Source organism: Ylistrum balloti, unplaced genomic scaffold, assembly GCF_031769215.1.
Source record: "Ylistrum balloti isolate Yb309-2 unplaced genomic scaffold, AGI_CSIRO_Ybal_v1 Utg370244, whole genome shotgun sequence".
In the NCBI taxonomy this organism is placed as follows: Eukaryota; Metazoa; Mollusca; class Bivalvia; order Pectinida; family Pectinidae; genus Ylistrum; species Ylistrum balloti.
In genome coordinates, this window is record NW_026782197.1 from 740,001 (window position 1) to 755,798 (window position 15,798).

General features: G+C 36.8%; 2 protein-coding genes across 2 annotated transcripts in view; both read left to right on the plus strand.

Moving 5' to 3' along the window:
• LOC132552351 (sodium- and chloride-dependent glycine transporter 2-like) overlaps positions 1-3,911 on the plus strand; it is an 11,974-nt gene extending 8,063 nt beyond the window's left edge. The window contains exons 8-13 of the mRNA XM_060216510.1: positions 397-509; positions 937-1,068; positions 1,755-1,854; positions 2,019-2,119; positions 2,249-2,416; positions 3,798-3,911. Coding sequence (XP_060072493.1) covers positions 397-509; positions 937-1,068; positions 1,755-1,854; positions 2,019-2,119; positions 2,249-2,416; positions 3,798-3,911 — 728 coding nt within the window. The remainder of the gene's footprint in view (positions 1-396; positions 510-936; positions 1,069-1,754; positions 1,855-2,018; positions 2,120-2,248; positions 2,417-3,797) is intronic.
• Positions 3,912-13,678: 9,767 nt separating this feature from the next.
• On the plus strand, positions 13,679-15,736 carry LOC132552357 (uncharacterized). Its single transcript, XM_060216518.1, has 4 exons — positions 13,679-14,293; positions 14,674-14,772; positions 15,043-15,172; positions 15,504-15,736. Exons 1-4 carry the CDS (start codon positions 13,877-13,879, stop codon positions 15,722-15,724), a joined length of 867 nt encoding a protein of 288 aa, XP_060072501.1. The 5' UTR covers positions 13,679-13,876; the 3' UTR covers positions 15,725-15,736.
• Positions 15,737-15,798: the final 62 nt, after the last annotated feature.

Consider the following 15,798-nt stretch of genomic DNA (forward strand, 5'->3'; position numbering starts at 1 on the left):
GAGCAACACACAAGCGTTAAAACTTATCATCAAATCTTGAATAATGATGAGATGTATTTTTGAAGGATACTCATATTTTAGCCTCATTAAAAATAGAATCAACATGTTTGTAAAATACATATATATATATATATATATATATATATATATATATATATAACGTAGACTTTGCTATATACTCACTAAGGTCTCTGTAGGTGTGTCATTCACTTTGTGAACAAGTCAAATTGTGCGAAACGTATTTCTGACAGTAATTTGGGGCTCTATACCTGTATTTATCTCTGAAAACAAAGACATGACGCCATGAGACATATCACTGTACCTTTTTATTACAGTATATGTGATCTATTTCGCAACAGAACAGTTACTCAATGTTGTTTTCTATTTTCATTACAGGCCCTGGAATAGCCTTCATAGTGTACCCGGAAGCTTTAGCTACCCTCAAATTACCCCAACTCTGGTCTGTCATCTTCTTCCTCGTCCTTTTTACTGTTGGGCTCGACTCTCAGGTAAAAATCCCACTTTTGATCTTTCACAGTTTCTATTGAAAAGGTTTCAACAGTCGTTATAAAAAGCTTATCGATTAAACTCCAAGAAAATCATTACCCGGTGAAGATCTGTCTTAATACGAAATAATAGTAACACTATACAACTATTTGATCTGCATTTTATGTACAATATGTTATGCTTATAGGCAGAATAAGCTTGATCATTCTTCTATGAAAGTTTACGACAAAAAATTAAACACTGATGACGTTTTCATCATAACGCGTTAATGCAATACGATTCCACATATATAACCGCTAGAGCAGTCAGATAAACAAAAAGAAACAAATGTAATTAAATTTTTCAGACCTTTCTCTGTAGGCTTCGCTCGTTTTATAAACGTTATAAGTAATTATCAAGTTTAAACATGATTTGTTCTTTGTTTTGAAGGTAGTACATATACAACTGATATACACTGGGCTGACCGACAGCTGGCCAAAGGTATTCGGTCAACATCGACTTCTGACCTTGGCAGGAATCATTATCACGTCAGCATTATGCGGGATTGTATTCACTACACAGGTGAATATCTGCTTTTTTTGTTTTATATTTTATTTATCTGGTTTTTTTTAACAGCCGAATTCAGAATTCCATGTACTGGGTGAAGAGGGCACTCAAACATATATTTTACAGTGCAAATAAATTATTGTTAGATCTAACGGCATCATAAAGCTATTTCGTTCTTCTAGGACTCGTCAGGGTGACGAGCCTGAAGAGTTGAAAAATATAAAAACCTAGAATGTGACTGAGGAAAATTGAAATAACTGTGCACAAATATCGAAATCTAAGTGATAAGGTTCATGTTTCCTTTAATTTGGTTTTTAAGAAACCGTCACTTACATGTGTAATTATGAAATTTATTAAAACGTGATATACAGGTTACGGCAACCCTACGAGACTTCAGTCCACCTTCAAACTCGGATGGATTTACAAAGAACACATCAGATAACCTGAAAAAAGTTTGCCTGGAGTAATATTTATTAATCCTATTTGATGCATACATTAACTAGATGTTTTGCTTTTGAAGACATGTTATAAGGTTAAATTCCACTGTAAAGAAAATGACTCAGTAAGCCCATAATCAAACTGTTTACAAAACGATCGATGAATAGTTCCAACCACATCGTGAATAAAATGATGTTGAACATAACTGGAAGTAGCCATGCTTCTTAAGTGAAATTGTTAAATCGCATTGAATTAATTTTCAGGGAGGAATGTACGTCGTTCAGCTCACAGACTGGTACATTTCCAGTGTGTCAATCATGGTTCTGGTAGGGATGGAGGTCACAGTTTTAGCGTGGGTATACGGTATGTAATAGGTTTCGTGTAGAACGATTTCATTCCCAATGAATCTCCAGAATTTGGGCAAACTCGCGTGGGTCTTTGTACTGAGACAGAAGTAATATGAGAAACATGAATATAGAACAAATGAGAGAGACAAGAGTTGAACAAGTACACTCCTTTTGTTTTAGGCACTGACCGTCTCTACAATGATATCGAGGCCATGATTGGATACAAGCCAAGTAAACTATGGATGATACTATGGAAATTCATCGCTCCTGTTCTGTATGCGGTGAGTACCGTCTGTCTGTCAGTCCGTCCGTCCGTCTGTCTAGCTGTCTGTCTGTCAGTCTGTTTGTCCTTCAACTTTATTGAAAAAATCCGGAAGTTCATAATGATTTTTTTTCTCTCCCTCTTTTAGGTACTGTGGTTAATAGGCGTCATCAATCACCTGCCAGTAACCTATGCTTCAAGGCCATACCCTGATTGGTCTATAGGAATAGGCTGGATCATCGCCTTCCTGCCTTTGATGCCTATACCGGTTACAATGTTTATCACTCTCAAACGACAAAAAGGCAATCTAAGAGAGGTAAGTGTTACTGCAAGGCTTTACATTCTCTAAATTGTTGGGTATATTTACAACACAGGAAACATGAAAGTTGGTATATTTACAACACAGGAAACATGAAAGTTGGTATATTTACAACACAGGAAACATGAAAGTGGGTATATTTACAACACAGGAAACATGAAAGTGGGTATATTTACAACACGGGAAACATGAAAGTTGGTATATTTACAACACAGGAAACATGAAAGTTGGTATGTTTACAACACGAGAAACATGAAAGTGGGTATATTTACAACACGAGAAACATGAAAGTTGGTATATTTACAACACGGGAAACATGAAAGTTGGTATATTTACAACACGGGAAACATGAAAGTGGGTATATTTACAACACAGGAAACATGAAAGTTGGTATATTTACAACACAGGAAACATGAAAGTGGGTATATTTACAACACAGGAAACATGAAAGTTGGTATATTTACAACACGAGAAACATGAAAGTGGGTATATTTACAACACGGGAAACATGAAAGTTGGTATATTTACAACACAGGAAACATGAAAGTGGGTATATTTACAACACGGGAAACATGAAAGTTGGTATATTTACAACACAGATAACATGAAAGTGGGTATATTTACAACACGGGAAACATGAAAGTGGGTATATTTACAACACAGGAAACATGAAATTGGGTATATTTACAACACAGGAAACATGAAAGTGGGTATATTTACAACACAGGAAACATGATAGTTGGTATATTTACAACACGGGAAACATGAAAGTGGGTATATTTACAACACGGGAAACATGAAAGTTGGTATATTTACAACACAGGAAACACGAAAGTGGGTATATTTACAACACGGGAAACATGAAAGTGGGTATATTTACAACACAGGAAACATGAAAGTGGGTATATTTACAACACAGGAAACATGAAAGTGGGTATATTTACAACACAGGAAACATGAAAGTGGGTATATTTACAACACAGGAAACATGAAAGAGGGTATATTTACAACACAGGAAACATGAACGTTGATCCCCCACCCCGAACCCCACCCCCTGGTTGGTATTCAAGGAAGGAGCCTCGCTCCTTCTCACTGCCTGCTCATGAGATTTCCACTTATGGGTGTCCTTCAGTATTTGTTTTTATCGTTTTACCAGAGGAAAGTTAATTGACTAGAATTAATAATAAATGAGGAATATTTTTAACAGTCAGCAATGTGATAAGTAAATTATTTCGTTAACAACGTTTCTGCTATCGATTTAAACAGATACAATGTATTCGTTGATTTAGCGATAAAAATTAATATTAAATTTTATCGAATATAAATACTGATATATTAAGTTAAAGAAGCTAATGAAAGTATGTTTGTATTGTTCCAGAGATTTGCTAAAGCATTGAAGTCTACCAACGAGTGGAAGCCAGCTACTTCATCACGACAAGACGAAACTGAGGCTGGATTAAGTTTAACTGACAACAAAGGTGATTTCGTTTGAATTGTTGTATATTATGTTTTATAGCAATCAGGCACACAAACATTTAAAATTTAAATTTTCATTTTAACAATGCAAGGCGATACCAAATTCAAATGCATTGCATAAACTAAAATTTAAAACATTCAATGCATGGCGAATATCATAGTCAGGAATTGCCATGGAAAAGGTCAGCGCGTGGAGCTAAATATGGGTTAAGTACACCTTATTCACAGATTCGGTTGTAATGCCGTTAATAAATATAGGTATTTTTTAATAGGGATACGACACCAGTGTTCGTGAAATATCGAATGAAATTAAACAATGTATTTCGTATTAAACATATGTTTGCGAGTTCTAAAAGGTATTCCCAACGTTGGCGGAAAAACTGGCCGATAAGCGTCTGTATACATTATATAGGGTAATATATACTACGCTGGCTTTTTTTTTTTAATGTTCAAATACTAATATCGAGAGTAAATAACCCTAAAATGGTTGTTCATAAACTAAAAATTAATATTATATTTTCAAACTCGTGTTAATCAGATTAGTTTACTAATTTCATGGGACGTACAATAGGACTATTGTTCATATCAATTATAATAACAAGCTCTAGCTATTTATCAAATACACTTGATATTCAGTTGATATTATGTAGAATTAATTTTAGATTAATAAAAATATTAATTATTCAAATAAATTTGATAAAAGATTTATTTTAGTTGGATAAAAAAACAATTTAGGAATCAATTAAAACACATCTACCGTCGGAAAAATTATTTAGCTATATAGATATATGGCGTTTTGAACAATAACAAGTGTTTTGATTTAGGTCGAGCGAGTTTCTAGTCACTTCAGATACGACAAAATAGTTGGTCACGACACGCGTCCCAAAATAGGATTATTATGTGGTCTTAAATCATTTCAATTCTTCCTAAATATGGTAATAACTTCGATTTTGACATTTTGAATGATCTAACCCGCGATACAATATTAACTGTATCAGTATAACAATATCAATTTGATCAACTGCCGAAACATATTCAAAACAATTAAATAAACAGACATGTCTGTGTCCCGCTTAATTGAAACCCGGTGCTTCGGGTTTTACATTATTCATAGTAATGAATATATTTCAGTTTTTGACATTAAAATCTAGATAAATATAAGATACTTATCATTATGTACGTTTGAACGAAATCAAGCTATCATCATTGTCATTGACATGTATTATGCATCATATGCATGAAATGATGTCCCACGTGGAGATAAAGCCTTTTGATCTGTGTTTGTTTATTTGTTTGGTTAGAGTTAATGGTATATGTAATTGAAATATATTGGGTAAAAAATGTACCGGAAGAAGTAATCACAACATCATATTATTTACTTTTTTATTTTTATTTTTTTTCCACTAACCACTTATCATTAAAAATGTGACTAATATAGATTTTATTCAATATACTGTACAGGTAATGTTCGCATTCGATAAAGATTGCGCGAAACTGATTACCCAACAAACAGTTTATGGTGAATCTAAATATAAGAAAATATCTTCAATGCCAGTACATATTGGAACCAATTGAAAGACAAGTGCGATCATAAATATCCAGAACTTCCCTTAACCGTCACAGCCTCGAAATATTTACCCAGCGAAAATAAACAAAATATACAGTATATGAATTGATTTTCACACGTGTTCAGTTATTTTTGAATAGTTTAAACTCCAGTGCATAACTTCCCACTACTACCCTCTCTTATATAACAACCCACTACTACCCTCTCTTAGATAACTACCCACTACTACCCTCTCTTAGATAACTACCCACTACTACCCTCTCTTAGATAACTACCCACTACTACCCTCTCTTAGATAACTACCCACTACTACCCTCTCTTAGATAACTACCCACTACTACCCTCTCTTAGATAACTACCCACTACTACCCTCTCTTACTACCCTCTCTAACTACTCTCTAGATAATAACTACCCACTACTACCCTCTCTTAGATAACTATCCACTACTACTCTCTCTTAGATAACTACTCACTACTACCCTCTCTTAGATAACTACCCACTTCTACCGTCTCTTAGATAACTACCCACTACTACCCTCTCTTAGATAACTACCCACTACTACCCTCTCTTAGATAACTACCCACTACTATCCTCTCTTAGATAACTACCCACTACTACCCTCTCTTAGATAACTACCCACTACTACCCTCTCTTAGATAACTTTCCACTACTGTCCTCTCTTAGATAACTACCCACTACTACCCTCTCTTAGATAACTTTCCACTACTGTCCTCTCTTAGATAACTACCCACTACTACCCTCTCTTAGATAACTACCCACTACTACCCTCTCATAGATAACTACTCACTACTACCCTCTCTTAGATAAGTACCCACTACTACCCTCTCTTAGATAACTACCCACTACTACCCTCTCTTAGATAACTACCCACTACTACCCTCTCTTAGATAACTACCCACTACTACCCTCTCTTAGATAACTACCCACTACTACCCTCTCTTATATAACTACCCACTACTACCCTCTCTTAGATAACTACCCACTACTACTACCCTCTCTTAGATAACTACCCACTACTACCCTCTCTTAGATAACTACCCACTACTACCCTCTCTTAGATAAGTACCCACTACTACCCTCTCTTAGATAACTACCCACTACTACCCTCTCTTAGATAACTACCCACTACTACCCTCTCTTAGATAACTACCCACTACTACCCTCTCTTAGATAACTACCCACTACTACCCTCTCTTAGATAACTACCCACTACTACCCTCTCTTAGATAACTACCCACTACTACCCTCTCTTAGATAACTACTCACTACTACCCTCTCCTAGATAACTACCCAATACTACCCTCTCTTATATAACTATCCACTACTACCCTCCCTTAGATAACTACTCAATACTACCCTCTCTTAGATAACTACCCACTACTACCCTCTCTTAGATAACTACCCACTACTACCCTCTCTTAGATAACACCCTCTCTTAGATAACTACCCACTACTACCCTCTCTTAGATAATAACTACCCACTACTACCCTCTCTTAGATAACTACCCACTACTACCCTCTCTTAGATAACTACCCACTACTACCCTCTCTTAGATAACTACCCACTACTACCCTCTCTTAGATAACTACCCACTACTACCCTCTCCTAGATAACTACTCACTACTACCCTCTCTTAGATAACTACCCACTACTACCCTCTCTGAGATAACTACCCACTACTGTCCTCTCCAAGGCAGCTACATAATGGCAAATGAATGAATTTCTCAAAAGATATTTGTTATAATTTGCAATGTGCTACACTGTTAAAAATAACTATATACATCATGTGTTTGTATCATAGTATTGCATCTCAGGTAACATATAACACAGGTAAAAAGCACAGGTAAATGAATTCAGATGAAATATATGATTCACATTGAAGTGACTATAATTGGCTTACCATTGTCTTCATAAAACACTTTTATAAAAAGTGAACAAATCGGGTCATCATATTTATAATTCTAATCAGATCTCTCAAGACGCTTCCTCCATAAAGAGTAATTAAATCTATCATATATGGGTTTTGAGAAGACGAATTTTGAAATTTCAGTCAATCAGACCGTTTTTGGCCCCGCCCACCAGCCCAGTCGGAAAGCCAGAGTCAATATTCACATATCTTCACATTCATCGAACATTTACAATCCCTGTATAAGAACATTTAATTTTTCCACTCTGTACAAAAACCATACTTCTATCTAAATTGAAAAGACGCCGTCGTTATTTTGTTATGACAGCTTTCTTTTCCAAGAAAGATGACCGGCGGTACAGAAACATGTGTGTGGCTGTAAACTACAAAACTAACAACTTCAACGTATTTTATTACACATTCATCTAAATCAAAGAAGAAATATAAAAAAATGATCGAGTTTCTGGCTGACAACATCATTATCGAGTTTGGTGGTAAGATCTTCCAACAGACTATGCATACACGGCTGAATTCACCAAAGAGCTTATCAAAACAGGTCACAAAGACTTACCAAAGACGTTTAATTTCATTTTCAGATATATTGATAACCTTGTGGTTTTAAATAACAAGAAATTTATTTATTGACCATCGACAAGACAGATTACTACATCAGCCGTCTATCTCAATAGTTTCCTACAAAACCAACATGGACAGATTATCACTAAGCTGTATGATAAGCGTGATACTTTCAATTTCCCTATTGTGAATTTTCCATTTCTGGATAGCAATATTCCTACATCCCAAACTTAAGGTGTTTACATTCAGCTGTTGATTAGATTGATTCGATATTCAATGTCCTGTTCCCAATGTCATAATTTTGGTGCAAGAAGTCAACTGACAGAGATGCAAGATGATGAAAATCATATGGAATATTCGAGAACCTCGCGTTACTAACATGGAAGGTGCCGTCGATGAAGCTTACTCTTCCGCAACACCTGGTCTTATTCTCTTTGTACCTTTTCAGGAGTAATATTCCTTCTGTTCATATTTTGCCCTTGCTTAGGAACCTTTAATCTATGCAAAGTATTTCATCATACCATATTCGGGTATTGAGATTTTTTTTCATTTCAACAATTTTATCTCATTTCAGCCATGTGGCGAAATTCTGTTGTTCTATTACATCGGCTGTTGAGAGTACGTCCCTAACAAACAAGAAATATGTCAATTATTTTGTTTTCAGAGTTCTAGGTTTTCATTGATGAAGATCTGTTATTTGTTGTCAGTGAATTGATATAAAATTCGAAAATAATTCTGAAATATTTTGAGTGTGGGGTAAACATATTTTGTTTGCTCCCCAATTTTTTCATTTGAACTTTTTATAAAGAGATAAATTTCTTCTTTTTTCCTAAAAGAAATACACACAGAAATTTGATAAATCAATTTTGCAAATTGCATTTGTCGTGGTCACGTTAAAAATCCTCTTTTTTCACCATCTCATTTTCTGACAACTTCCTTCACCACCTAGACGTGTTTCTATATTTGCCTTAACATTGATTAATTTGTTATTAGTCTCTTCAGACCATCATCGTTACGAGTATGTGGCAGTTTATTGTTATTGTTTACGAGATGAAGGGTATTTTTCACAGCTTCATGTGTCAGCGTTTTCATTCCCCACGATTCCCATGTGTCCGTTGATCCAGATAACTGTTATATTGTGATTTTACACATAATGCATTCTTCACAAGTCTTGTTATCAAAGTGTCATGACTTCAGACTTTGCAATACAGATAGAGTCAGAGCACACGATTGCATTTTAACACAACTATGTTCAGTATGATTAGGCGGCAAATCGACGGCGCCTGCTTCAGCGCAGAATATCGAAGCATCTTTAAAAAGACAGTGGAAAAATGAAAATTTTGGAGACGTGTGCTAGCAATTCTGGTGTATACAACTGGAGCAAGCTTCACACTAAAATCAGTGATAATAACGTAATAAATAGTCGTTCTCTCTCCGAGGTGTGGAAATTTTCATATTTTCGTAAGTGCTGCGTACTCCTGAAAAATATATCAGTTTTTACCCAGTAAGATGAAAAACAACACATATTCTTTGTATCTTTTATATCAATTAATAACAAATTTCCAAAGTCAATTTTGATACATTAACAGTAACACAGCATTGTGCATCGATAACTTACTTCAAAACAACACAGTATAAATGATGTTTGGTGAGAAACAAAAGAATCTTTTATAAAAAAAAGTTTATACAAAAGTTTGTTATCTTTTGTCAGCCCCGAAAAAAGGAAAACATGTTTAGATGGGGAAATCTCAGCGTGTTCGGGCGATGACCCGATATACATACCTGCAACACCACACAACCGACCACTTGTCCCAGTTACCCAAGGTTAAGTGCAGGTGTTGACGTACTAAGGAATTTACCGAGATAAGCAAAATTCTATATGACATAGTTTACAGATCAGCATATCACCTGTTATCATAGACTTAAAAAATAACTTGCGTCAATATTTTCAATGTAGATCTTTGACTTTCACAATTCATCTATCTAAAAAATGTTCATATTTGTCACATTATCCCGCTGATACCAAGTCAATATGCCATTCTTGTGATATGTTTGCTTTATATTTATATTGAAACGTTTTCCTTTTTTACCCTTGACAGAGACCACACGGTCACATGGCTTATTCTACATGCTGGAAACTAGACCTAGTAGCCACAACTCTTACTAGTCTCAATGAATTTATTAGGAAAAGATGAACCCTGTCTGAGCTTGCTTATTTGAATATGTAACTTTATCATTTTGTTTTGTCCGCAAAACACTGTCTTCACAACAGATAAATCTTCTTGAGCCAAAGGTATTCAATACGAGACCCTTTTTGTAAGCGATCGTTACCGTGGAAGGTCAAGGACGAATCAGGCATGGCCTTGATCGACCGGCGTCGTTTTCATTCCGTTGAAGTTATTTAAGTGTAGGAAATGACGACCTCATAGTTCAGTTGGTAGAGACGATCAAGGCTTTTAATCCTGGACTGACTCTATAATGACATCTTCGTCCTACAAAAGATAAAAAAATACGATGATTATAGAAAAACTGTTTTGAAATAGTGTATAGTGACACGGTCCTAAAGGTAATGGTACAACAGATGCATGGTTGTCATTAATTACATACAAAAGAATAATATATACTGAGAGGAAAAAGAAACGCAATTAGGAATTTCCAGGTCAACTACGGGAAATAGAAAAGGGTTTTAGAATGTAATTATGGTGTAACTGAAAGATAGTTGACCACTCTGTCATCTACGAGAATTTCATTCGTGTACGTTAAGTAAACCTTTCAAATTTGACGTTGATTCAAGAGTAACCCACTCAAAATGAAGTGCTTTCTGGACCCATCAATATCGTGTGTGCAGTAACTGCAAGAACTCTTTTTGTGCATTGAATTGATCGGGATATTAACCCTCCTCATTGGTATACAATTCCAGTCCTCATCCAGCGCGAACGCCAACTTATAAGCGACATTGATTGGAGGATTCGGCCTGCGTCTAATCCTTCTGTCCAACTCGTCCCATAAACGTTCTATTGGGGAGAGGTCAGGGCTGTATGGGGACCAGTCTAGGGTGGGGACTTTGTTTGCTGTAAGATAACCACGGCAAACCCTCGCTACATGCGGCCGGGCGTTGTCCTGCTGTAACGTCAGTTGACGCTGCTGTACTAGAGGAACAGCATTCGGCGCTAGGACTTCATCTCTATAGTGGACGGCCGTGAGATTTCCCTGAATAACGACCAGAGGAGTCTTGATACCATGCGTAATCCCTCCCCATACCATGACCGATCCTCCTCCAAAGCGGTCATTCTCTATCACGCAAGTATCTGCATAGCGCTCGTGGGTACGTCTATAGACACGATGTCGGTCGTCTACCCGGTAAAGCAAAAATCTGGACTCATCTGAGAACAAAACCCTTCTCCAGCATTGCATTGGGAAGCGTCTTACGGAATGTGCGTTCAGCCATTACATTGCTGTGGTCCAACATATGGCCGCTGCGGTCTTAGACCGAAGGCACGCAGTCGAGTACGCACTGTCTTTGGGTCGGTGCCAAAGTCGCATGCCCTATCCTGCCGACGCGTCGTCACACGAGGGCGACGCTTCGGGGACGGTCTGCAACCCTTCCGGTGGCATGTAGTCTTTGGATGAGACGGCAAATGTTCGATGGATGGACTCCAAATTGATTAGCGACCTGATGTTGCGGAGTACCTTGCATAAGAAGTGCAATGGCACGACCCCTGTCAACTTCGGACAGTCATGGCATTTTTACGGTGAATTGTTTATGCTTAAAATGTGGGAAATCAAGACGGATATTTGCACACACAGATTTTGAACCAATTCTTTATACTGGGTTCGAGATATCGTGCTTTTGTCTCTTATTCTTTTGCACCAGCGGTGTGCGCAGTTTAGTTATGCATCAGTGATTATAATACGGTACCATAGGGACCTAACTCAAATGCACACATTTGTCAAGTTTCAAGGGTTTACGTAAAGGATTTAATTTACAATATTAACTTTCTGCTAATTGCGTTTCTTTTTCCTCTCAGTATATATTCAGCATCATTTTATCGGTATGACGTTGTACCAAACACGCCCAAACCACGAGTACCTCAAACCGTAATTTACTTACAAGACGGTTAAAATGATGTAGTGAAAGTGACATATCCTATCGGAAAGAGTGTTAATCCCATATACATTCACACACACACATATATTCCAACGGCAGAAACTCTGTTTCCTTGAATATAACATCCTTCTCTAAAAGAAAACATATTCGCAAATCTACATTAATGAGCTAATTATAGTAATACGTTTCTGGATTACTGGTAATTTGTCCGATGAAGGTGACCATGTAGTCATCGAAACGTCACACTCTAATCTTCTGCTGGTTGTGTTATAAGATGAAGGTGACCGTGTAGTCATCGAAACGTCACACTCTAATCTTCTGCTGGTTGTGTTATAAGGTGAAGGTGACCGTGTAGTCATCGAAACGTCACATTCAAATCTTCTACTGGTTGTGTTATAAGATGATGGTGACCGTGTAGTCATCGAAACGTCACACTCTAATCTTCTACTGGTTGTGTTATAAGATAATGGTGACCGTGTAGTCATCGAAACGTCACATTCTAACCTTCTACTGGTTGTATTATAAGATGAAGGTGACCGTGTAGTCATCGAAACGTCAAACTCTAATCTTCAACTGGTTGTGTTATAAGATGAAGGTGATCGTGTAGTCATCGAAACGTCACATTCAAATCTTCTACTGGTTGTGTTATAAGATGAAGGTGACCGTGTAGTCATCGAAACGTCACACTCTAATCTTCTGCTGGTTGTGTTATAAGATGAAGGTGACCGTGTAGTCATCGAAACGTCACACTCTAATCTTCTGCTGGTTGTGTTATAAGATGAAGGTGACCGTGTAGTCATCGAAACGTCACATTCAAATCTTCTACTGGTTGTGTTATAAGATGATGGTGACCGTGTAGTCATCGAAACGTCACACTCTAATCTTCTACTGGTTGTGTTATAAGATAATGGTGACCGTGTAGTCATCGAAACGTCACATTCTAACCTTCTACTGGTTGTATTATAAGATGAAGGTGACCGTGTGGTCATCGAAACGTCAAACTCTAATCTTCAACTGGTTGTGTTATAAGATGAAGGTGATCGTGTAGTCATCGAAACGTCACATTCAAATCTTCTACTGGTTGTGTTATAAGATGAAGGTGACCGTGTAGTCATCGAAACGTCACAGTCTAATCTTCTACTGGTTGTGTTATAAGGTGAAGGTGACCGTGTAGTCATCGAAACGTCACAGTCTAATCTTCTACTGGTTGTGTTATAAGATGAAGGTGACCGTGTAGTCATAGAAACGTCACACTCTAGTCGTCTACTGGTTGTGTTAAAAGAACTTCTATTCTATTGACATTACCAACCCGGAGAAAATGTTCCGAATCATTTCTAAGTTTTCTTGATCTAAGAACACCTTTCGATGGAGAAATGCATGCCTTCCACATTTTCAGACCACATCCTAACCTGTTCTGATACAACATCATTTAAACCCTATTTGTTAAAGAGATAGTGCACTGCTATTGTTTTTTAATATATTTAAAATCCTTTTAAAATTATAAGATAGCTACAGCAAGAACGAACTCTGAAAAATAAATACTCATCGAGATATTTAACGTTGTTTGAAAAACACACCTGTACGGATTGGGCATTGACCCCGTTTTGAGTACACACAGATCTGTGACGTCACAAGGTGAACACATATACCGCGGGTACGCGAGTCAGCCATATTTATTTACATACAACTGAAGCGACCGAATGATTTTATTTCGTGTTTGACAGTGGATCTGGTGTATAATTTGTTTAATTGGGGACAACAGATAATCGAGGACAACGTTGAGACTTTACGAGGTTTCGCAATGAGCGAAAATAGGAAACGAAGTGTAGGTAAGAGGTGTGTGGCATACGGGTGTTCAACAAAGTACGGCGATGGGTTTGCCCTTCATTTATTCCCTACTAATGCCGATCTGTGTAAGATGTGGACAAATTTTGTACAAAAGAAAAGAGACAAGTGGGACGGTCCAACAACGTACTCGGCTCTGTGTGAAAAACACTTCGAAGATGGGTCATATCCTATGAAATACGCCATTCTTCGATCCATGGGTCAAACTCCCCCCAAGAAGAAGGTTCTCAATGCCGACGCTATCCCCACCATACAGACGGCAGTTCAAGCTGAGCCCATGGATGATGTATCCCAACTTGCGTCCCCACTGTTTGCGTCAACACCAAAACCAAAAAAGCCCAGATCCGCCTTCATGAAACGTCAAAACAGAAGGGTACGTATTGGGACGGATTGACCTAATGTAGGCATAGTTTTATTCAATGTTTTGAAGATCTGATTTTTAAATCTACATAACATTTTCTATATGCCTAGGTAATTTGAACAAATTATATATTAAATATTAGTGTCATCTACAAAATTGAAATGTACTTATATATTTTATGTATTTTTTTTTATTTATTTTTTTTTTTGGGGGGGGGGGGGGAGAGGTTGCTTGGATTGACAAATAACTCGAGATAAGCTTAGGTTTTACATTTCAATTCTACGTTGACTACTATATTATGTATGTATTTAAACCAATTGCACATAAATATGTCATTCAGTCAATCTGCCCTGACAAGTATTGAATGGTTCATATTTTCATTTTTCTTACAGATCATCAATGAGATATTGATTGATGGCCAGACAAAAGACATCAGTGGCGAGGAACCCATGGACACCGACCAAGATGACACTACCCCTACAGTTTTGGAGGTATGAATAAAGAGTCAATTTTATTCCCCCCCCCCCCCTCCCCCTATGAAGAAATGAAATTGTGAAATATGGTACACAGTTGATATTAGATTATTAAACTTCATAATTAAAAAAAAAAACCTGCGTGATATTGCACCAAATACTATGGTATAATGTGGTACCGGTATATTATTTTTTTTGTGGTACCCAATTCTAATCAATATCATGCCCAAAATACATACATGTTACTGTAGAAAACAATAACTTCAACATGTTGTATATTTCATTCAGACACCAACAGTACAGAATGGCAGCTGTATTAGCATCAGTACTACTAGGACATGCGGGACACAACTGGCTTTCAAAAAGCCCTGTGCAAGAACTGTACGAGTACAAGTTACGCCATTAACTAAAGAAAAGGGTAAGACAATGCACAATACATACAACTTTATTGAAAAAGAAAACAGTCACATAATTTTTTTTGCAATTGAGATACTGATGTAGCAACCCTTCAAACAAATAGAAGAAGCCGATTGTAATACTGCTTTCTGAGCTTTATTTTGCCAATTCTGAATCGGTGTTCAATACATGTTTGACCATTGGTGCATTTGTATCCAGATCCTATTTTGTTTTTAAACTCTGTCATATTAAGAATTTGTATTTAATAATATTTCAAAAAAATGTGAATTTGTATTTAGCTTATAAATTTTGCATACATAATTATATTAATTGATGTCATTATTTTGTAACAGGATGTCAAACTACCAATAAACCAAAGATGAAAAATGTTGAGGTACAGTGCAACATCCTGAAGCCAGCCAAAGACAAACTCAACACCTCTGTGACATCAGATGAGCTGGACCAATCATGGATATCGTCAGCCCATGGAAATGAAGCAGATGACTCGGACTACCAGCCTTCAGAGTGTGAGTCGGATGTTGGCTCAGAATGCTTGAATGATGATGACAGGTAATGAACAAATGTTGGTTACTGTACAATTATGATTATGTACTTACAATCGATCATGTTTGTCACTTTGTTCATCTT